Source organism: Oncorhynchus kisutch, linkage group LG1, assembly GCF_002021735.2.
Source record: "Oncorhynchus kisutch isolate 150728-3 linkage group LG1, Okis_V2, whole genome shotgun sequence".
Classification (NCBI taxonomy): domain Eukaryota; kingdom Metazoa; phylum Chordata; class Actinopteri; order Salmoniformes; family Salmonidae; genus Oncorhynchus; species Oncorhynchus kisutch.
Window position 1 is genome coordinate 10488295 of NC_034174.2, and position 24539 is coordinate 10512833.

Below are 24539 nucleotides of genomic sequence, written 5' to 3' on the forward strand. Positions count from 1 at the left end.
AGAGCCCTAAGACCACAGCATAGCAAGGCAGCAACACAACATGACAACAACTGATCTGCCGCAACACTACTTAGAGCCCTAAGACAACAGCATAGGAACACTAGTTAGAGCCCTAAGACAACAGCATAGCAACATTACTTAGAGCCCTAAGACAACAGCATAGCAACACTACTTAGAGCCCTAAGACCACAGCATAGGAACACTAGTTAGAGGCCTAAGACCACAGCATAGCAACACTAGTTAGAGCCCTATGACCACAGCATAGCAACACTACTTAGAGCCCTAAGACAACAGCATAGCAACACTAGTTAGAGCCCTAAGACCACAGCATAGGAACACTAGTTAGAGCCCTAAGACCACAGCATAGCAACACTAGTTAGAGCCCTATGACCACAGCATAGCAACACTACTTAGAGCCCTAAGACCACAGCATAGCAACACTAGTTAGAGCCCTAAGATCACAGCATAGCAACACTAGTTAGAGCCCTATGACCACAGCATAGCAACACTACTTAGAGCCCTAAGACCACAGCATAGCAAGGCAGCAACACAACATGACAACAACTGATCTGCCGCAACACTACTTAGAGCCCTAAGACAACAGCATAGGAACACTAGTTAGAGCCCTAAGACCACAGCATAGCAAGGCAGCAACACAACATGACAACAACTGATCTGCCGCAACACTACTTAGAGCCCTAAGACAACAGCATAGCAAGGCAGCAACACAACATGACAACAACTGATCTGCCTCAGCACTAGTTACTACTGTATGTCACAGCTGATCTGCCTCAGCACTAGTTACTACTGTATGTCACAGCTGATCTGCCTCAGCACTAGTTACTACTGTATGTCACAGCTGATCTGCCTCAGCACTAGTTACTACTGTATGTCACAGCTGATCTGCCTCAGCACTAGTTACTACTGTATGTCACAGCTGTCGTTTAGATCACTGCTTCGCTTTGGCCCAGGTGTTATATTGTGACGTTCGGTGACTCCAAAGGATTCCCAAAGAAGACAAGTATATTCACTGGGGATATGTTTCGTTTTGGGGGGGGAAATTGAGCTGTTTTATATAATAATACATTTTTTTTTTTAATCATTGCTTTCATGATTTCTGATATTTACAGTATGTTCTAATCGAATCAATTCACACTCTGTTCCACTCCTTAATTCAACCCATACAACCTACACTATATACACCAACAATACCTGAAATCAACCCAACACCCTACACTATATACACCAACAATACCTGAAATCAACCCATACACCCTACACTATATACACCAACAATACCTGAAATCAACCAATAACACTGCTTCCATGTCATCTTTTAATGCATTTGTTTTCAAGCTTCCATCACTTTAGGGTTGGAGAGGGTTGTACGTTTTACAGAGAAGGTGACATTGCATGTACAGAGATGTATACAACATTAGTCTGGTGTGTTGAAAGAGGCTGTTCCGTCACTTGAGGGTTGCACATTGTGAAAAGATGGCTATAATGAACAGTGTTGTAGTGTGTGAAGAGGAGACTGTTCTATAACACAGCTGTTTGGAGACGGATGCATGACTTTCGGGTTGTGCAAGAAAATGAACGTTTTTTTTTCACTATAGTGATGTAGTTGGTGAAGAGGCAGCGGAGGAGGCAGTACGAGAACCCGACTGAGTGAGGCTCAGGCTGACCCCACCCTGCCACTAGGATGACAGGAGGTCCTGCCAAACGTGGTGCCCCTGGAGTTGCCTGAAGGACCTTTAGAAGTCAGGGCCCTCCTTCTTTAGAGCCTTGTAGTCCGTGTTGACGGCCACCAACTGCGGAAGGAGAGAATACATTTAAATACATTTCGCTTAATTTAAGTTAATCAGCCTGTCTTTAGGAAAGCACATGCAGACACTGTGTGTGTGTGTGTGTGTGTGTGTGTGTGTGTGTGTGTGTTTCCTGGACAGTGCTGTGTGTGTTTCCTGGACAGTGCTGTGTGTGTGTTTCATGGACAGTGCTGTGTGTGTGTGTGTTTCATGGACAGTGCTGTGTGTGTGTGTTTCATGGACAGTGCTGTGTGTGTGTGTGTGTGTTTCTTGGACAGTGCTGTGTGTGTGGTTTCATGGACAGTGCTGTGTGTGTGTGTTTCCTGGACAGTGCTGTGTGTGTGTGTGTTTCATGGACAGTGCTGTGTGTGTGTGTGTTTCATGGACAGTGCTGTGTGTGTGTGTGTTTCTTGGACAGTGCTGTGTGTGTGTGTGTGTTTCATGGACAGTGCTGTGTGTGTGTGTGTGTGTGTGTTTCTTGGACAGTGCTGTGTGTGTGTGTTTCTTGGACAGTGCTGTGTGTGTGTGTTTCTTGGACAGTGCTGTGTGTGTGTGTGTGTGTGTGTGTGTGTGTGTGTTTCATGGACAGTGCTGTGTGTGTGTGTTTCATGGACAGTGCTGTGTGTGTGTGTTTCATGGACAGTGCTGTGTGTGTGTGTTTCATGGACAGTGCTGTGTGTGTGTGTGTGTTTCATGGACAGTGCTGTGTGTGTGTGTGTGTGTGTTTCATGGACAGTGCTGTGTGTGTGTGTGTGTGTGTTTCATGGACAGTGCTGTGTGTGTGTGTGTGTGTGTGTGTGTGTGTGTGTGTGTGTGTGTGTTTCATGGACAGTGCTGTGTGTGTGTGTGTGTGTTTCATGGACAGTGCTGTGTGGTGTGTGTTTCATGGACAGTGCACTACAGATTACAAGGTTTTGCGTCGATTATTTTCTGTCTCCATGTGTTCCTTGATTGGCCAGCTGTCAGCCCCTCATCTCCACCCTTCCTCCTCCCTCCCCCTCTTCCTCATCCTCTCCTCCTCCTCCCTCCCCCTCTTCCTCATCCTCTCCTCATTCCTGTTATTGTCGGGGAATCCAGTGGAATGTTGATGTGAGACCTTTGCCTGTTGTAGAGAATCAAACATGGAGAGTGTTGTGACCTTTCATCCAGCATGACGTTCACTACGGCTGCCACACACACACACACACACACACACACACACACACACACACACACACTTTAACTACAGCCTTGAAAAACCCACACACAGTTTCTGTTGGAATAACACCCAGCCAGTCAGACCCTCCTGTGGGGATTCAAACAGTTTGTGTTTCTCTTGTTTAATATGATCATTAGCTGTCTGAGGTGATGCTCCTTGTTTTACGTATATGTGGATTCAGGAAAATAGCACCACAAAGTCTATTGTGTTGGAGAATATAAATACTACGATTTGTTATGAGAGGAAAGTAAGTTAGAGAATAGAGAGCCTTCAAAACCGCTTTATGAGGACAAATGGAAAGATGGAAAGATGTTGTCAGGCTGGATTGGTTTCAGCCGTGTCACTCTGGATTGGTTTCAGCCGTGTCAGCCTGGATTGGTTTGGCCGTGTCAGCCTGGATTGGTTTGGCCGTGTCACTCTGGATTGGTTTGGCCGTGTCACTCTGGATTGGTTTGGCCGTGTCACTCTGGATTGGTTTCAGCCGTGTCAGCCTGGATTGGTTTCAGCCGTGTCAGCCTGGATTGGTTTGGCCGTGTCACTCTGGATTGGTTTGGCCGTGTCACTCTGGATTGGTTTCAGCCGTGTCACTCTGGATTGGTTCCAGCCGTGTCAGGCTGGATTGGTTCCAGCCGTGTCAGGCTGGATTGGTTCCAGCCGTGTCAGGCTGGATTGGTTCCAGCCGTGTCAGGCTGGATTGGTTCCAGCCGTGTCAGGCTGGATTGGTTCCAGCCGTGTCAGGCTGGATTGGTTTCAGCCGTGTCAGGCTGGATTGGTTTCAGCCGTGTCAGGCTGGATTGGTTTCAGCCGTGTCAGGCTGGATTGGTTTCAGCCGTGTCAGGCTGGATTGGTTTGGCCGTGTCAGGCTGGATTGGTTTGGCCGTGTAGTGAACGTAATGAGTTCAGCGGTGAAGTGCCACAGTCTAGGATAGGAGGTGAGAATATTCACCTTGTACTGAGAGGAGGGAGGATATAGACCTTGTACTGAGAGGAGGGGAGGATATTCACCTTGTACTGAGAGGAGGATATTCACCTTTTACTGAGAGGGGAGGATATTCACCTTGTACTGAGAGGAGGGAGGATATAGACCTTGTACTGAGAGGAGGGGAGGATATTCACCTTGTACTGAGAGGAGGATATTCACCTTTTACTGAGAGGGGAGGATATTCACCTTGTACTGAGAGGAGGGAGGATATAGACCTTGTACTGAGAGGAGGGGAGGATATTCACCTTTTACTGAGAGGGGAGGATATTCACCTTGTACTGAGAGGAGGGAGGATATAGACCTTGTACTGAGAGGAGGGGAGGATATTCACCTTGTACTGAGAGGAGGATATTCACCTTTTACTGAGAGGGGAGGATATTCACCTTGTACTGAGAGGAGGGAGGATATAGACCTTGTACTGAGAGGAGGGGAGGATATTCACCTTTTACTGAGAGGGGAGGATATTCACCTTGTACTGAGAGGAGGGGAGGATATTCATCTTTTACTGAGAGGAGGGGAGGATATTCACATTCTCTGAATGGAGGGGAGGATATTCACATTCTCTGAATGGAGGGGAGGATATTCACATTCTCTGAATGGAGGGGAGGATATTCACATTCTCTGAATGGAGGGGAGGATATTCACATTCTCTGAATGGAGGGGAGGATATTCACATTCTCTGAATGGAGGGGAGGATATTCACATTCTCTGAAAGGAGGAGAGGATATTCACATTCTCTGAATGGAGGAGAGGATATTCACATTCTCTGAATGGAGGAGAGGATATTCACATTCTCTGAATGGAGGGGAGGATATTCACATTCTCTGAATGGAGGGGAGGATATTCACATTCTCTGAATGGAGGGGAGGATATTCACATTCTCTGAATGGAGGGGAGGATATTCACATTCTCTGAATGGAGGGGAGGATATTCACATTCTCTGAATGGAGGGGAGGATATTCACATTCTCTGAATGGAGGGGAGGATATTCACATTCTCTGAATGGAGGGGAGGATATTCACATTCTCTGAATGGAGGGGAGGATATTCACATTCTCTGAGAGGAGGGGAGGATATTCACATTCTCTGAATGGAGGGGAGGATATTCACATTGTTCTGATAGGAGGGAGGATATTCTCTTGTACTGAGAGGAGGGGAGGATATTCACCTTGTACTGAGAGGAGGGGAGGATATTCACCTTTTACTGAGAGGAGGGGAGGATATTCACCTTTTACTGAGAGGAGGGGAGGATATTCACCTTTTACTGAGAGGAGGGGAGGATATTCACCTTTTACTGAGAGGAGGGGAGGATATTCACATTCTCTGAATGGAGGGGAGGATATTCACCTTTTACTGAGAGGAGGGGAGGATATTCACCTTGTACTGAGAGGAGGGGAGGATATTCATATTTTACTGAGAGGGGAGGGAGGATATTCACATTCTTTGAGAGGATATTCACATTCTCTGAGAGGAGGAGAGGTTATTCACATTCTCTGAAAAGAGGGGAGGATATTCACATTCTCTGAGAGGGGAGGATATTCACATTCTCTGGGAGGATATTCACATTCTCTGAGAGGAGGGGAGGATATGATCCTTGTACTGAGAGGAGGAGAGGAGAGGAGATATTCACCTTGTACTGATAGTTTGGACCGTATGTGTTCCAAGGCTCAGGATTGTTCTTTCTGTTCCAGCTGGAAGAAGAAAGGAGGATAGGCCAGGCGGGGGTAGAGAAATATGATGAGTTTAGGTGAGGTTAAGGCAATAGACATTGATAGAGGACTCGTCTTTATAGCTGTGCCATTTTATAGCGTCATGAAAGCACGGGTTAGCGCCTTTTTGAAGCGATGTCCATTTTGAAGAAGTACATTTCCTTCTTCACGATTTGGCTGATCCCTCCTGATGACCCGGTTTGACATGACTCCAACAGGGTCACCAGGAGGGATCAGTCAATGAAGTTGGAATTTAACCAGGTAGTCTAGTTGAGAACAAGTTCTCATTTGCAACTGCGACCTGGCCAAGATAAAGCAAAGCAGTTTGACACATACAACAACAACAACAACAACAACACAGAGTTACACATGGAATAAACAAACATACAATCAATAATACAATGGTGCTGCCCATGCTAATACTGCCTTTTGGGTAGGGTACTTTCAAAAAATTATCTGTTAGTTTGGATTACCCAAACTCAGTAACGTAATCTGATTACATTCCGTTACTTTTAGATTACTTCCCCTTTAAGAGGCTTTTGAAGAAGACAAAAATGTTTGTTACCAATTGAACGACATCTATTGCAGGATAAATCTATGTTAATGTTAAAGGGACATGCTTAACACCCCGGCCATCCTACAATCCTAAACTAGATCCCCTCAATCTCACACAAATCATCAAGGAACCTACCAGGTACAACCCTAAATCCTTAACCATGGGCAACCCTCTTAGATATCATCCTGACCAATCTGACCTCTAAATACATCAATGCTGTCTTCAACCAGGATCTCAGCAAACACTACCTCATTGCCTGCGTGCTTACTGGGTCTGTGGTCAAACGACCACCCCTCATCACTGTCAAACACTCCCTTAAACACTTCTGTGAGCAGGCCTTTCTAATCGACCTGGCCCGGGTATCCTGGAAGGATATTGACCTCATCCGTAGAGGATGCCTGGTTGCTCTTCAAAAGTGCTTTCCTCCATCTTAAATAAGCATGCCCCATTCAAAAAACTAACTAAGAACAGATATAGCCCTTGGTTCACCCCAGACTTGACTGCCCTTGACCAGCACAAAAATATCCTGTGGCGTTCTGCATTAGCATTGAATAGCCCCCCGATATGGACTTTTCAGGAATGTCTGGAAAAAATATACTCAGTCAATTAGGAAAGCTAAGGCTAGCTTTTTCGGACAGAAATGTCCTTCCTGTAGCACAATTGCAAAAGGTTTTGGGACACTGTAAAGCCCATGGAGAATAAGAGCACCTCCTCCCAGCTGCCCACTGCACTGAGGCTAGGTAACACTGTCACCACTGATAAATCTAAGATTATCGATAATTTCAATAAGCATTTTTCCACGGCTGGCCATGCTTTCTACCTGGCTACCCCTACCCCGGCCAACATCTCAGCACCCCCTGCAGCAACTTGCCCAACCACTTCTCCTTCACCCAAGTCCAGACAGCTGATGTTCTGAAAGAGCTGAAAAATCCGGATCCCAACAAATAATTTGGGCTAGACAATCTGGACCATCTCTTTCTAAAATGATCTGCAGAAATTGTTGCAACCTCTATTACTAGCCTGTTCAACCTCTCTTTAATTTCCTCTGAGATCCCCAAAGATTGGAAAGCTGCCGTGGTCATCCCCCTCTTCAAAGGGGGAGACACTTTAGTACCCAAACTGTTATAGACCTGTATCCATCCTGCCCTGCCTTTTCTAAAAAATCTTCGAAAGCCAAGTTAATAAACAGATCACCGACCATTTTGAATCCCACCGTTCCTTCTCCGCTATGCGGTCATCTATAAGTATTTTCTAGGTAAAGCCCCGCCTTATCTCAGCTCACTGGTCATCATAGCAACATCCACCCGTAGCACGCGCTCCAGCAGGTATATTGCACTGGTCATCCCCAAAGCCAACACTTCCTTTGGCCGCCTTACCTTCCAGTTATCTGCTGCCAGTGACTGGAACGAATTGCAATAATCTCTGACGCTGGAGTCTTATATCTCCCCCTCTAACTTTTATCATCAGTTGTCAGAGCAGCTTACCGATCACTGTACCTGTACACAGCCCATCTGTAAATAGCACACCCAACTACCTCATCCCCATATTATTACTTACCCTCTTGCACCCTAGTATCTCTACTTGCACATCATCATCTACACATCTATCACTCCAGTATTAATGCTAAATTGTAATTATTTTCGCCTCTATGGCCTATTTATTGCCGATCTCCCTACTCTTCTACATTTGCACACACTGTACATCGATTTTTCAATTTTTCTTATTATTGACTGTGCATTTGTTTGTGTAACTCTGTTGTTTTTGTCGCACTGCTTTGCTTTATCTTGACCAGGTCGCAGTTGTGAATGAGAACTTCTTCTCACATGGTGTACCTGGTTCAATAAAGGTGAAATTATTGTTAGAACCATGTTTTGAGGCTATACAGTGTTTGTTTACATTTACAAAGTTTACAAACATTGGGAGTAAAACGAGCTTCTCTTTTGCGTTCTCATGGAGTGTGACATTTGAACTAAGCTCATGAGGCATTTATAAGTTATATTCTTCAAGAATCGTGTGTGTGTGTGTGTGTGTGTGTGTGTGTGTGTGTGTGTACATTTCTAAGTAAAAAAATAGATGTAGCAACTACAGATAGACTTAAAGGGGTAATCAAAAGTTTCAACTACAGATAGACTTAAAGGGGTAATCAAAAGTGTTTCCAGTTTGAACATGTGTCCATTAGGCCTTTGGATTTATTTAGTTAATCAGCATGAATTAGATTGAGCAATAAAAGCCCCACTTTTATTCCACAGGCTTTGATCTGCACTATAGAGCTGTTATTCTATAGGCTGGGATCCACACTATGCAGCTGTTATTCTATAGGCTGGGATCCACACTATAGAGCTGTTATTCTATAGGCTGGGATCCACACTATGCAGCTGTTATTCTATAGGCTGGGATCCACACTATGCAGCTGTTATTCTATAGGCTGGGATCCACACTATGCAGCTGTTATTCTATAGGCTGGGATCCACACTATAGAGCTGTTATTCTATAGGCTGGGATCCACACTATGCAGCTGTTATTCTATAGGCTGGGATCCACACTATAGAGCTGTTATTCTATAGGCTGGGATCCACACTATGCAGCTGTTATTCTATAGGCTGGGATCCACACTATAGAGCTGTTATTCTATAGGCTGGGATCCGCACTATACAGCTGTTATTCTATAGGCTGGGATCCGCACTATACAGCTGTTATTCTATAGGCTGGGATCCGCACTATAGAGCTGTTATTCTATAGGCTGGGATCCACACTATAGAGCTGTTATTCTATAGGCTGGGATCCACACTATGCAGCTGTTATTCTATAGGCTGGGATCCACACTATACAGCTGTTATTCTATAGGCTGGGATCCTCACTATGCAGCTGTTATTCTATAGGCTGGGATCTGCACTATACAGCTGTTATTCTATAGGCTGGGATCCACACTATAGAGCTGTTATTCTATAGGCTGGGATCCACACTATAGAGCTGTTATTCTATAGGCTGGGATCCACACTATAGAGCTGTTATTCCATAGGCTGGGATCCACACTATGCAGCTGTTATTCTATAGGCTGGGATCCACACTATGCAGCTGTTATTCTATAGGCTGGGATCCACACTATACAGCTGTTATTCCATAGGCTGGGATCCACACTATGCAGCTGTTATTCTATAGGCTGGGATCCACACTATGCAGCTGTTATTCTATAGGCTGGGATCCGCACTATAGAGCTGTTATTCTATAGGCTGGGATCTGCCCTATACAGCTGTTATTCTATAGGCTGGGATCCACACTATGCAGCTGTTATTCTATAGGCTGGGATCTGCACTATACAGCTGTTATTCCATAGGCTGGGATCCACACTATGCAGCTGTTATTCCATAGGCTGGGATCTGCCCTATACAGCTGTTATTCTATAGGCTGGGATCTGCCCTATACAGCTGTTATTCCATAGGCTGGGATCCACACTATGCAGCTGTTATTCTATAGGCTGGGATCTGCACTATGCAGCTGTTATTCTATAGGCTGGGATCCGCACTATGCAGCTGTTATTCTATAGGCTGGGATCCACACTATGCAGCTGTTATTCTATAGGCTGGGATCCACACTATGCAGCTGTTATTCTATAGGCTGGGATCCACACTATGCAGCTGTTATTCTATAGGCTGGGATCCACACAATGCAGCTGTTATTCTATAGGCTGGGATCCCCACTATACAGCTGTTATTCTATAGGCTGGGATCTACACTATGCAGCTGTTATTCTATAGGCTGGGATCCACACTATACAGCTGTTATTCTATAGGCTGGGATCCACACTATGCAGCTGTTATTCTATAGGCTGGGATCTGCACTATACAGCTGTTATTCCATAGGCTGGGATCCACACTATGCAGCTGTTATTCTATAGGCTGGGATCCACACTATGCAGCTGTTATTCTATAGGCTGGGATCCACACTATACAGCTGTTATTCTATAGGCTGGGATCTGCACTATGCAGCTGTTATTCTATAGGCTGGGATCTGCACTATGCAGCTGCTGCAAGAACGCATAATCACTGGCTGTCCACTGGTTTGAAAAACAATGATTGATAAGCAGCTTAAACTTCTTGAATTCAACCATTATTGGGTTCAAATTCACATCCTTTCCTCCAAGCGTTTATTCAAGTTGTATAATCTTTGGATGCCGACAGCAGTCTCACCATTGGAAGACATAGCTTGGACTGTAGCCTGTAAAAGCCTATTCCTGCTCTTTTCCCATGATCCATCAAACACATTTGGTGTGTCATCATAGTGGTCTCTGTCATCATAGTGGTCTCTGTCATCATAGTGGTCTCTGACATCATAGTGGTCTCTGACTTGTGGTCAGACTCACTGTTGGAACAAACTTAAAACTAGCGCCTTTTTTCAATGCTGATTTGAATGTCATTGAGAAAACAAGTGTCAGATTTTTTTGTTTGTTGCAAACCTCCTTTCTGAATTTAAAAGTAATCCTCAAAGTAATCACCTAGTTTTTCAAAAGTATCTAATCAGATTACAATATTTTTGCTGGTAATGGATTGCAGTTATTGTTTTTTGTGATCTTTTACATGTAATCTGTTACTCCCCAATGCTGCTTTTTGGGAACTAGAGGCCTCTATAATTCTCTATGAGACGGACAGTTATTGGCAGACGTCCTCTATTTATTCAGTAACTAAGGTTGTCCCAGTTCTGCACAGTCAAACTCAAACAAAGGCCCTCTCTAGAGTCTAGAGAATGTCTCTGCTCTCTATCATGTGTCCAATTAATAACAACGTTTAACAGAACAAAGGTGCAGTGTCCAGAGAGGAATGACCACAGTGTTGATCTCAACGTAGTGATGATGATGATGATGATATGTTAGTTTACTTTCTCATTCAAGCAAAAAAACTAAACAAGTGTCAATTCACAGGTAACGTTTTAGTCGTTACAGACTAATAAAATCCAGACAGAAAATGACAACTAAACACTGTGAAGGCAGTAGTGTAGGTTCTACCTGACATGGGGTCCCTTGGCCAGACGGATCAGATAGCAGGAAGCTCCAGCCATGCCCAGTACCAAGAAGAAGAACTGAGGGATGAGCTGAGGAGGAGGAGGGAGAGGAAGGAAGCGCACATTGGTATTAAAGCCATATGTGAACATGTGTGTGTATTATTGAGCTGCCTGACACATATATACACTACCGTTCAAAATGTGTGCAATTTATGGAAAAACCTTCATTTCTGAGAACAAGAATAGACTGACGAGTTTCCCGACATTTTGAGCCTGTAATCAAACCCACAAATGCTGATGCTCCAGATACTCAACTAGTCTAAAGAAGGCCAGTTTTAATTGCTTCTTTAATCAGAACAACAGTTTTCAGTTGTGCTACCGTAATTACAAAAGGGTTTTCTAATGATTGATTGGCCTTTTAAAATGATAAGCGTTGGATTATCTAATACAATGTGCCATTGGAACACAGGAGTGATGGTTGCTGATAATGGGCCTCTGTACGCCTATGTAGATTTTCCATAAAAAAAATCGTCCGTTTCCAGCTACAATAGTCATTTACAACATTATCAATGTCCACACTCCATTTCTTATCAATTTAATGGACAAAAAATGTGCTTTTCTTTAAAAAACAAGGACATTTCTAAATGACCGCAAACGTTTAAAATGTAATGTGTGTGTGTATATATATATATATATTGTGGCGGAAATATGGTATACACACAAACACACACTTTCTGTGGTTGTTATTCCTCTCCAGTCTCTGTCCTCCTCCATATGAATGAGTCAGATGGCCGTGTGAGGGGCTGAGGCTGTCAGCCTGGGTTGAGCCGGCAAGGACACTGGCATGGTAAGAGAGAAATTGATCCCTCACTAGCTCGCTCACTGCATGATTCCCTGTGCTGTGCCAACCTCTTTCTCGTACCCACACACACACAGCTTCTCTCCGCTCCCTGCCTGGCTGCTTGTCAGTCTGAGTGACAGAATAAGACCCTGTAGACTTCCAGGACAGCAGGGTGACGACGTTAAGAATAGATTGGATGTTGAAACATCAATTTAAACCATTAAAGCAGGTGTGTGAGGGAGGGAGAGTATGATCTAGTTATTTTAATTAGATGTCCAGATTTGTATTTCTTCCCTCTGCTGTCACATCATAACATGACAGGCTACTTGTGGCAGCACCAAGTGTGGGATGTTCCCCAATGCTGGAAGGGGGGCCTGAGTGAAAAAGGTTTGGGAACCCCTTCCCTACAATATAACTCACCCAGTAAGTAATCAATTGGATGATTCATAAACGTGTGGCCCTATTTAGACATGTTTTTAGGCCTCTGGGTTTTTCCATTCCATTTGCTATTATCTATGTATCAGCTTCCATTAGCTAGACTTTGTTGTGAGTTGTGTTTTTCTGTGAATAAATGAATTGTCAATAGGCTTCAAAACAAATAAATTGATCATGATAGCCTAATAATATAAATTGATCATGATAGCCTGATAATAAACTGGTGAATGCATTGCTTTCTCAGGTAGGTAAGTGGCAATATCAGGTGACTATTCAGTCAACAATTTTGGGGCTCCTGAGTGGCACAGCGGTATAAGGCATTACATCTCGGTGCAAGAGGCGTCACTACAGTTCCTGGTTTGAATCCAGGTTGAATCACATCCGGCCGTGATTGGGGAGTCCCATAGGGCGGCACAAAATTGTCTGAGCGTCGTCAGAGTTTGGCCGGGGTAGGCTGACTTGCCTAGTTAAATAAAGGTTAAATAATTATTTTATTTTTTAAAACATTGCTGAGGTAAATCTGACTCTAAGCCCTTTTGATAGACTTAGGGGACTAGTTGACCAGAACGTGTGCACTATTTAAATATAATCCAGCCTCTGACAGTGTTTCAGTATATTAAGTCTAGGCAAGCAAGTTTTCTGGGCGGAAGACAGACACTCTCTTAGAAAGAAAGGTTCCATCTAGAACCCTCGGTGGAAAGGGTTCTACACAGAACCTAAAAACATTCTAGCTGAAACCAAAAAGGTTTTTTCCTGGAACCAAAAAGGTTTCTTCAAAGGGTTTTCTTACGGGGACAACCGAAGAACCCTTTTAGGTTCTAGATTGCACCTTTTTTTTTTGTGCAGACCGACAGGGGAATAGTAGTGGGTTTGTGGCCCTGTTTGAATACTTCAGGAATGCATCCTTCCTTTCTACCTTCCTGGAAGTAATCATAGATCTGAATGGGTTAGTATGGTGACAGTTGAAGGATTCACCTATCTATAGATCTGTACCTCCAGGCAGTGACGTATCCAGGGGAGTGGCCCACGGCCCATCCTGAAATCTGATTGGCCACCCCACTGCCCCCCCCCCCTCCCAGAAATTCTGAGATCTGATAGGTCGTCTCTGAATATATTGATAATTTTGACAAAGATGCACCGACAGCAGGACTCATCAATCTCTCGCCGGAGAAAGCATGCGAACAAGCGCAACAGCACCCCTCTGACTTTGTATGTGTAGCCTGTGTATCTGATGCTGTCTGGTCAAAAAGAGCATGACAGGTCATATTGTTTTGGGTCTGACAGCAACAGATGGGGGCTGTTTGACTCACTCTCAGATACTTGCTCTGGTTAAATAGATTCAGCCTTTTCAAATTGAAGGACAATTATGAAACATTGATAGACACGAATGAGAAATCATATTATACTTTCTTTTTTCTTTTTACATTTAAATAATTTTTACTATGAAGCAGATAAAAACATTTAATGCAAAGGAGGTCCCATAAAATAAAAAAAAGAGACCCTTCCGGATGTTTCGGTATAATTCCCACTCTGGATGGCACTTTCAAGGGAATTTACTGAAGTATGCTAATACAAGCATTGGATGTGTTGAACCATCATAATTATATAGAAAACATCCACCTCGCATCGATTATGGTTATAAAATGGCATGGCACCTCTAAACTGTGTCTGAGCCCCACCTTGGCCACCGAATTCAAAAATGTTCTGGACATGCCACTGCCTCCAGGAACAAGGAAGGATTCATTTCTAAGCTTTTCAAACAGTGCCAGGGAACTGTCTGCTCTCTCTCTCTCTCTCTCTCTGTCTCTCTGTCTCTGTCTCGAGAGAGACCAACAGGCAACTAGAAACCGAGCGTGCTTATTCTGTGGGCTTGGTTCTATTTTGTTGTTGCACTTATCCATGTGTTGGTAGACTGCCAAGTCAAACCCGTCGATCTAAGAATTTGGGTCACCGGCAGCTCTGTAGTGACACTAAAAATGAAGCTCCATCGGTGGGGCTTTTTAGCATTTGGTGAATATATGTACTGTTCTGACCCTTTTAATTGAAGTAGTTTGTTTTATCTTTGTATACAAACAAACTATAAGCTACAAATATTTAATAATATGTTATGAAGGGTATTAAAAACAATCAGGTGACACTTTGGTATGTGAAAACTCATTCCTAGGCTGCAAATGCATAATGATCAGTCATTGGGCATTAATGGAATAATCTACCTCACATAATGAGGGTCAGCAGGGGTGGAAATAGTACTGAAATATAGGTAATAGTGGAGAAAGTAGTACTGAAATAGTACTGAAATATAGGTAATAGTGGAGAAAGTAGTACTGAAATAGTACTGAAATATAGGTAATAGTGGAGAAAGTAGTACTGAAATATAGGTAATAGTGGAGAAAGTAGTACTGAAATAGTACTGAAATATAGGTAATAGTGGAGAAAAACAACTACTCAAGTAAAAGTCGAAAATAGCTCATTTTAAAAGTACTCAGAATAAAAGTAATTTAAGTTACTTTTAATATAAAGGTTACCTGAACAATTTTTTTACATATTTTCCCTGCGTTACATTTCAAAAGGAAGATAGGAAATGTACGTAGAGTAGGAACTAAGCGCATTTATTTTATGAGTTGTAACAATGCACATCTACATGTAAAAAAAATAATGGATTAGTAAAAAATAAAAAAAAGTTTTTTAAAAATAAATAAAATATTCAAAGCAATTTAAATGTATTGATGAATAAAAATGCTATACAAAATTAAGAGCATAAACGATAAAGTTGCCAGACTTCAATCCCTCATTTTACTTGTTACTTGTCCATGGGACCGGCTGACACTCACTCACCCATTCACACTCACTCACTCCCTCTTTCCCTCCCTCACTCAGTCTCTCACTCACAAACTCCCTTTTTCACTCACTGAAACATCCTACTTAAGTAGAAGTACTGTTACTCTAATGACATTTTACACAAGTAGACAAAAATGACAGTAACAGAAGTACTTATAGTTACTTTGAGAGAGAGATTCTGCCCTACGTTGACATTCTCTGTGATTATGAAACCATTAGCAATGTCTGAATTACTTTGTTCCCTTTTCCAATATTTATGGACTGTGATTTCAGTTCAATTGTATTTCAGACTTGTTTCATGGTATTTATATTTAACCGAAAGAGCAGTATAATGCACAATAGAAGGGTAATGCTACCACAGAGCCTTCTTTGTTTATTCTTCTTGTAAACACGGGGCTCACAGGGAAAACACGTAGTCAAGAACCCGAACGTTGAAACCAGGGATGGACGTGGAACCTACCAATATAAATTCCTCTACTTCAAAGCATCAGGTCAAAATGATTTCCCTGACCGGGGGGTGTCGAGTCCCCCCCCCCCCCCCCCCCCATTTCCACCCCTGATTTCTAAATGTGTCACAGATTGAACCAGATTCAAATCAACTTACCCCTGGATGTTTCTTAGCATGCGTAATCACTGTCCTAATCGGCATGTTTATCCCAGATCCTACAACACCTACACACACAAATAAACAAAAGTCCAACAAAATGTAAATACAAACTAATTATATTTTCTACGAAGTCTCTAATGCTTTTGTGTCCATGTGAAAGCAGCTCCCTTTGTAGATATATGTACAGCAGAGTTGTGTTTGAACCAGTCTGTTTCTGTCTGCAGCTATGGAGAGAGAGAACAAGGACCTGTTGTAAGTCCTCCCTGCTCTGTAGAGCCAGAAGGGGGTCAGAGGAACGGGCAGGGAGGGGAGGGGTGAGTGAGGACAAAGGGAGGGTGAGGTAGGGTAATATGGGTGGGGGAGGGAGGGAGGGGGAGGGGTGAGTGAGGACGGGGAGGGGGAGGGGTGAGTGAGGATGGAGGGAGGGAGGGAGGGGAGGGGTGAGTGAGGACAAAGGTATGGTAGGACGGGTGAGGGAGGGGTGAGGTAGGGTAAGATGGGGAGGGGTGAGTGAGGGTAAGATGGGGGAGGGGTGAGTGAGTGAGGGTAAGAGGGGTGAGTGAGGGTAAGATGGGGGAGGGAGGGGGAGGGAGAGAAGGTTAGCTAAATCCCTATAATCACATCGGCTCTGGAAGGGGCCAACCAGACCTGGGTTCAAAAAGTATTTAAAATCATTCAAATACTTTGAGCTTTGACTTGCCTGGCGTGCTAGATGGGTGGGGTTTAAATTTGAATTGGTTTTCTATTGGTTCCGTTGCAATAGGCAAGCTGAGTCAAGCACAGCTAAAGTATTTCAAATTATTTCAAGTACTATTTGAATCCAGGCCAGAGGCTAACACAGGCCACTCGCTGTACGATTTCATCCAAGCTGTTCTTTTATAGGGTTGTGGAGTTCATATTAACTTTTAAGTATATCCCTTTTAGGTCACAGTGTACCTAGTGCTAATGCAGACTTGGAAAAAACAACCAATACACTCATCTTGTGTCGTATTTCTTGAATCTATGAATCTATGTCATGGCTATTATTCTATTCTTGGTTGGGCATAAGCTGGGAGAGAGGGTGACATTCATTGTACTTTTACAAGATGGGTAGCAAATCGTATTCTAGAATGTGTTGTACTGGGAATATAAGTAAGTAAGTAAGCCTCGTCAGAGCCAGAACTGCCCAGGAGCCTATCTCCTGTTTTGTTGCATTGGGCAGCTTGATGTACTGTAGAAATGCACACCCTTACCTCAAATCCATCTCTTTTAATGCTGAGTGAGAGAGGCATCGGGTCTATTTTTTTGAGTATTTGGTATGTCTCGACCAGGGATCGAACCCCCAACTTTCCAATCTCAGGACAGACACTGACTTGGTAATGAGAATATACACAGTGAATATGTGATGCGGCCTGATGATGTAATATTAGGCCGTACACAGTAAGCAGGGTCTGATGTTAACATCCCAACAGGAAAAGGTGTGTGTGCGTGTGTGCATCACCTGTGGTACGGCTCACAGTACTTGTCAGATGGAAAGGTAGATAATTGTGTAGTTTTGTCGAGCTTTGCATTTTGGAAAGTTAATTACTTTACTGGTGTTAAGGAACTTAAAGGTCTGCAATCGCTGCATTACTGGCCAATCAATGGCTATTATCATCCCTGGTCACTAAGGTCATACCTCGGGAGAAATAGATCCTGTCCAGACAGCCCGACCCAACTGGACAGAGAGAGACACAGTGCTATCAAATAGAATCTGTCCAGACAGCCCGACCCAACTGGACAGAGAGAGACACAGTGCTATAAAATAGAATCTGTCCAGACAGCCCGACCCAACTGGACAGAGAGAGACACAGTGCTATAAAATAAAATAGAATCTGTCCAGACAGCCCGACCCAACTGGACAGAGAGAGACACAGTGCTATCAAATAGAATCTGTCCATACTGCTATAATACAGAAATAATGAGATGCAGGTTAAGTCCCAAATGACGACACAACTATTCACTACATAGGTCGCTGGTCAAAAGTAGTGCACTATGGGCCCTGGTCAAATGTAGTGCACTATCTAGGGAAGAAGGTGCCGTTTGGGATGTAGCCACCGTTTTGTTAAAGGTCCAATGTTCCTGAGATGCTGTTCTGCACACCACTGTTGTACTTCGCCTTTATTTTCCTGTTTTTGGAATGTTAGTTTGCACGATTCTTTCCAATTCTCCTTCAACTTCTCATCAATGAGCTGTTATTGCCCAAAGGACTGCCGATGACTGGATGTTTTTTGTTTGTTGCGTCATTCTCTGTTAACCTTACACACTGTCGTGCGTGAAAAGCCCAGGAGCTCGGCCATTTCTGAGACACTGGAATCGGCGCACCTGGCGCTAATGACCATACCAAGCTCAAAAGGGGTTAGGTCACTTGTTTTGCCCACTCCTAACGTTCAATCAAACAGTAACTGAATGCCTGGATGCCTGTCTGCCTGCTTTATATAGCAAGCCACAGCCACGTGACTCACTGTCTGTAGGAGCAAACCATTTCTGTGAACGGGGGTGTTGTACCTAATAAACTGGCCACCGAGTATATTATATAACACGGGTAAATCATGTTTTTGATTGAACTTGACTTTGAATGTCCTCTACATTCGCTTATAAGTTCAAACTGTACCAAGGGGCCATATATATATATAAATATGGCTTTGGATGTTACTATATGTCAATATCTACTGTCCACACTAACATATCATTTAGAATGGATGGCCAAAAAAACATTCTAGAATGAGTCATTCTAGAAACTAAGTGGTAGCAAGTGTGGATCCTAGAACACAGCTGATTCATTCTGATTCTGATGTGCCCTGCCCAGAAAAATCTATGTGAGTTTACATAAAGAAGAAGTTGTATTTCACATTTCACAGGTGAGGAGGAAATTGCTGTTTTGTACCTCATCATGACAACGGTAATTATCACTGTCTTTCAACACGCAGCGATGAATCAAGGAAAGAGAGAGATTGATGGGGAAGGAGAGGTGCTCAGCAAAAGACTATGGGAAAATGAGATTAAGTCAATAGTTAAAAAGTCAATACGTTTAGCAGCTCTTTACATCAGTTTGTCATCAGACATCATTCTCCTAAAATCAAATCAAACTTTATTTGTCACATGCGCCGATATACAACAAGTGTAGACTTTACCATGAAATGCTTACTTACAAGCCCTTAATAAATCTTCTCTGGGATTTCTGCCTGACTGACATGCCCAAAGTTCTCGTGGCCAGAAGCCAGGATATGCATATAATTGATAGCATTGGATAGAAAACACTTTGACGTTTCTAAAACTATTAAAATAATGCCTGAGACTATAACATAATTGATATGGTAGGTGAAAATCCAACCATTTTTATTTTTTTGAAGTCCCAGGCTCTTATAATGGCAACCTATTGTTCCTATGTAAATCCGTCTCCCAGAATGCAATTCCTATGGCTTCCAATAGATGTCTAGAGTCTTAATTAAGGGTAGGTAACAACATCTCCACCCCGCTGATCCTCAACACTGGGGCCCCACAAGGGTGCGTTCTCAGCCCTCTCCTGTACTCCCTGTTCACCCATGACTGCGTGGCCACGCCTCCAACTCAATCATCAAGTTTGCAGACGACACTACAGTGGTAGGCTTGATTACCAACAAGGATGAGATGGCCTACAGGGAGGAGGTGAGGATCCTCGGAGTGTGGTGTCAGGAAAATAACCTCACACTCAACATCAACAAAACAAAAGAGATGATCGTGGACTTCAGGAAACAGCAGAGGGGGCAGCCCCCTATCCACATTGACGGAACAGTATTGGAGAAGGTGGAAAGTTTTAAGGTCCTCGGCGAAACACATCACAGTCAAAATTAATTGGTCCACCCACACAGACAGCATCGTGAAGAAGGCGCAGCAGTGCCTCTTCAACCTCAGGAGGCTGAAGAAATTCAGCTTGTCACCAAAAACACTCAAACTTTTACAGATGCACAATCGAGAGCATCTTGTCGGGATGTATTACCGCCTGGTACGGCAACTGCTCCACCCACAACCGTAAGGCTCTCCAGAGGGTAGTGAGGTCTGCACAACGCATCACCGGGGGCAAACTACCTGCCCTCCAGGACACCTACACCACCCGATGTCACAGGAAGGCCATAAAGATCATCAAGGACAACAACCACCCGAGCCACTGCCTGTTCACACCGCTATCATCCAGAAAGCGAGGTCAGTACAGGTGCATCAAATCTGGGACCGAGAGACTGAAAAACAGCTTCTATCTCAAGGCCATCAGACTCTTAAACAGCCACCACTAACATTGAGTGGCTGCTGCCAACACACTGACTCAACTCCAGCTCTCTTTAATAATGAAAAATGTATCACTAGCCACTTTAAACAATGCCACTTTATATAATGTTTACATACCCTACATTACTCATCTCATATGTATATACTGTACTCTATACCACCTACTGCATCTTGCCTATGCCGTTCGGCCATCGCTCATTCATATATCTTTATGTACATATTCTTCATCCCTTTACACTTGTGTGTATAAGGTAGTTGTTGTGAAATTGTTAGGTTAGATTACTTGTTATATATTACTGCATGGTCGGAACTAGAAGCAGAAGCATTTCGCTACACTCACATTAATGTGTATGTGACAAATAAAATTTGATTTGAAATCGGACAACTCAGTTAGATTAAGAATAATTTAAGCTTTAAATGATATAAGATACTTGTGTGTTCATGAATGTTTAATATTACGATAATTTATTTGAATTGTGCGTCCTCCAATTTCACCAGATGTTGTTTGCTGGTGTCCCACTTGCCTATCCCTAAGAAGGCCGTTAACCAACAGCGCAGATCGAGAAGATTTAAGAAAATATTTACCATGTCGACATTAATGAAAAGTAACAATAACAATAATGAGGTTATTTACAGAGGGCATCGGTACCGAGTCAGTGTGCGGGGGTACAGTTTAAGAGGAGGCTATATACAGGGGGTATGGGTACCGAGTCAGTGTGCGGGGGTACAGTTTAGGAGGAGGCTATATACAGGGGTATGGGTACCGAGTCAGTGTGCGGGGGTACAGTTTAAGAGGAGGCTATATACAGGGGGTATGGGTACTGAGTCAGTGTGCTGGGGTACAGGTTAGGAGGAGGCTATATACAGGGGGTATGGGTACTGAGTCAGTGTGCGGGGGTACAGTTTAAGAGGAGGCTATATACAGGGGGTATGGGTACTGAGTCAGTGTGCGGGGGTACAGTTTAAGAGGAGGCTATATACAGGGGGTATGGGTACCGAGTCAGTGTGCTGGGGTACAGTTTAAGAGGAGGCTATATACAGGGGGTATGGGTACTGAGTCAGTGTGCTGGGGTACAGGTTAGGAGGAGGCTATATACAGGGGGCATCGGTACCGAGTCAGTGTGCTGGGGTACAGGTTAGGAGGAGGCTATATACAGGGGGTATCGGTACCGAGTCAGTGTGCTGGGGTACAGGTTAGGAGGAGGCTATATACAGGGGGTATGGGTACCGAGTCAGTGTGCGGGGGTACAGGTTAGGAGGAGGCTATATACAGGGGGTATGGGTACCGAGTCAGTGTGCTGGGGTACAGGTTAGGAGGAGGCTATATACAGGGGGTATGGGTACCGAGTCAGTATGCTGGGGTACAGGTTAGGAGGAGGCTATATACAGGGGGTATGGGTACCGAGTCAGTGTGCTGGGGTACAGGTTAGGAGGAGGCTATATACAGGGGGTATGGGTACCGAGTCAGTGTGCGGGGGTACAGTTTAAGAGGAGGCTATATACAGGGGGTATGGGTACCGAGTCAGTGTGCTGGGGTACAGGTTAGGAGGAGGCTATATACAGGGGGTATGGGTACCGAGTCAGTGTGCGGGGGTACAGGTTAGGAGGAGGCTATATACAGGGGGTATGGGTACCGAGTCAGTGTGCTGGGGTACAGGTTAGGAGGAGGCTATATACTGGGGGTATGGGTACCGAGTCAGTGTGCGGGGGTACAGTTTAGGAGGAGGCTATATACAGGGGGTATGGGTACCGAGTCAGTGTGCTGGGGTACAGGTTAGTAGGAGGCTATATACAGGGGGTATGGGTACCGAGTCAGTGTGCTGGGGTACAGGTTAGGAGGAGGCTATATACAGGGGGTATGGGTACTGAGTCAGTGTGCTGGGGTACAGGTTAGGAGGAGGCTATATACAGGGGGTATGGGTACCGAGTCAGTGTGCGGGGGTACAGTTTAAGAGGAGGCTATATACAGGGGGTATGGGTACCGAGTCAGTGTGCTGGGGTACAGGTTAGGAGGAGGCTATATACAGGGGGTATGGGTACTGAGTCAGTGTGCGGGGGTACAGTTTAGGAGGAGGCTATATACAGGGGGTATGGGTACTGAGTCAGTGTGCTGGGGTACAGGTTAGGAGGAGGCTATATACAGGGGGTATGGGTACCGAGTCAGTGTGCGGGGGTACAGTTTAAGAGGAGGCTATATACAGGGGGTATGGGTACCGAGTCAGTGTGCTGGGGTACAGGTTAGGAGGAGGCTATATACAGGGGGTATGGGTACTGAGTCAGTGTGCGGGGGTACAGTTTAGGAGGAGGCTATATACAGGGGGTATGGGTACTGAGTCAGTGTGCGGGGGTACAGGTTAGGAGGAGGCTATATACAGGGGGTATGGGTACCGAGACAGTGTGCGGGGGTACAGGTTAGTTTAAAAAGATTTTTTTTTTTTACCTTTATTTAACTAGGCAAGTCAGTTAAGAACAAATTCTTATTTTAAATGACGGCCTAGGAACAGTGGGTTAACTGCCTGTTCAAGGGCAGAACGACAGATTTTGTACCTTGTCAGCTCGGGGATTTGAACTTGCAACCTTTCGGTTACTAGTCCAATGCTCTAACCACTAGGCTACCCTGCCTCCCCGGGTAAGGTAATCTGAGGTAATCTGTACATGTACTGTAGGGGGCGTGAAGTGACCATGCATAGATAATAAACAGTGAGTAGCAGCAGTGTCCAAAAAGGGAAGGGGTCAATGTAAATTGTCCAGTGGCGATTTTATTAATTGTTCAGCAGTCATATTGGCTTGGGGGAGAAGCTGTTGAGGAGCCTCTTGGTCCTAAACTTGGCGCTCCGGTACCGCTTGCCGTGCGGTGACAGAGAAAACAGTCTACAACTTGGGTGACTGGAGTCTCTGACAATTTTATAGACTTTCCTCTGACACCGCCTATTATATAGGTCCTGGATGGCAGGAAGCTTGGCCCCAGTGATGTACTGGGCTGTTCGCACTACCCTCTGTAGCGCCTTACGGTCAGATGCCGAGCAGTTGCCATACCAGGCGGTGATGCAACCGGTCAGGATGCTCTCGATGGTGCAGCTGTTTAACTTTTTGAGGATCTGGGGACCCATGCCAAATATTTTCAGTCTTCTGATGGGGAAAAGGTGTTGTCGTGCCCTCGTCACAACAGTCTTGGTGTGTTTGGACCGTGATAGTATGTTGGTGATGTGGACACCAAGGAACTTGAAACTCTTGACCTTCCTCACTACAGCCATGTCGATAATAATAGGGGCCTGTTCGGTCCGCCTTTTCCTGTAGTCCACGATCAACTCCTTAGTCTTGCTCATATTGAGGGAGAGGTTGTTGTCCTGGCACCACACTGACAGTTCTCTGACCTCCTCCCTATAGGCCCCTCATCATTGTCGTGATCAGGCCTACCACTGTTGTGTCGTCAGCAAACTTAGTGATGGTGTTGGAGTCGTTTTTGGCCACGCAGTCGTGGGTGAACAGGGAATACAGGAGGGGACTAAGTACACACCCCTGAGGGGCCCCAGTGTGGAGGATCAGTGTGGCAGATGTGTTGTTGCCTACTCTTACCACCTGGGTGCGGCCCTTCAGGAAGTCCAGGATCCAGTTGCAGAGGGAGGTGTTTAGTCCCAGAGTTCTTAGCTTAGTGATGAGCTTCGTGGGCACTATGGTGTTGAAGGCTGAGCTGTAGTCAATGAACAGCATTCTCACATAGGTGCTCCTTTTGTCCAGGTGAGAAAGGGCAGTGTGGAGTGAGATTGAGATTGCCTCATCTGTGGATCTGTTGGGGCGGCATGGGAATTGGAGTAGGTCTAGGGTGTCCGGGAGGATGCTGTTGATGTGAGCCATGACCAGCCTTTCAAAGCACTTCTTGGCCACCGACGTGAGTGCCACGGGGCGGTAATCATTTAGGCAGGTTACCTTCGCTTCCTTGGGCACAGGGACTATGGTGGTCTGCTTTAAACATGTAGGTATTACAGACTCGGTCAGGGACAGGTTGAAAATGTCAGTGAAGACACTTGCCAGTTGGTCAGCGCATGCTTTGAGTACACGTCCTGGTAATCCGTCTGGCCCAATCCTGTAGCTTAGCATCTGCGTCATCTGACCACTTCCATATTGAGCGATTCACTGGTACTTCCTGCTTTAGTTTTTGCTTGTAAGCTGGAATCTGGAGGATAGAGTTATGGTCAGATTTCCCAAACAGAGGGCGAGGGAGAGTTTTGCATGCATCTCTGTGTGTGGAGTAACGGTGGTCTAGAGTTTTTTTTTTCTCTGGTTGCACATGTGA

The 24539-nt window shown here is 44.6% G+C and overlaps 1 protein-coding gene across 1 annotated transcript; it reads right to left on the reverse strand.

Annotated features, from left to right (window-relative positions):
* Window positions 1-1318: 1318 nt before the first annotated feature.
* LOC109899737 (cytochrome c oxidase subunit NDUFA4) lies at window positions 1319-16242 on the reverse strand. The gene is made up of 4 exons (XM_020495215.2): window positions 15962-16242; window positions 11248-11333; window positions 5615-5675; window positions 1319-1811 (listed from the first exon to the last, which is right to left on the reverse strand). Exons 1-4 carry the CDS (start codon window positions 16004-16006, stop codon window positions 1755-1757), a joined length of 249 nt encoding a protein of 82 aa, XP_020350804.1. The 5' UTR covers window positions 16007-16242; the 3' UTR covers window positions 1319-1754.
* Between the last annotated feature and the right edge of the window lie 8297 nt (window positions 16243-24539).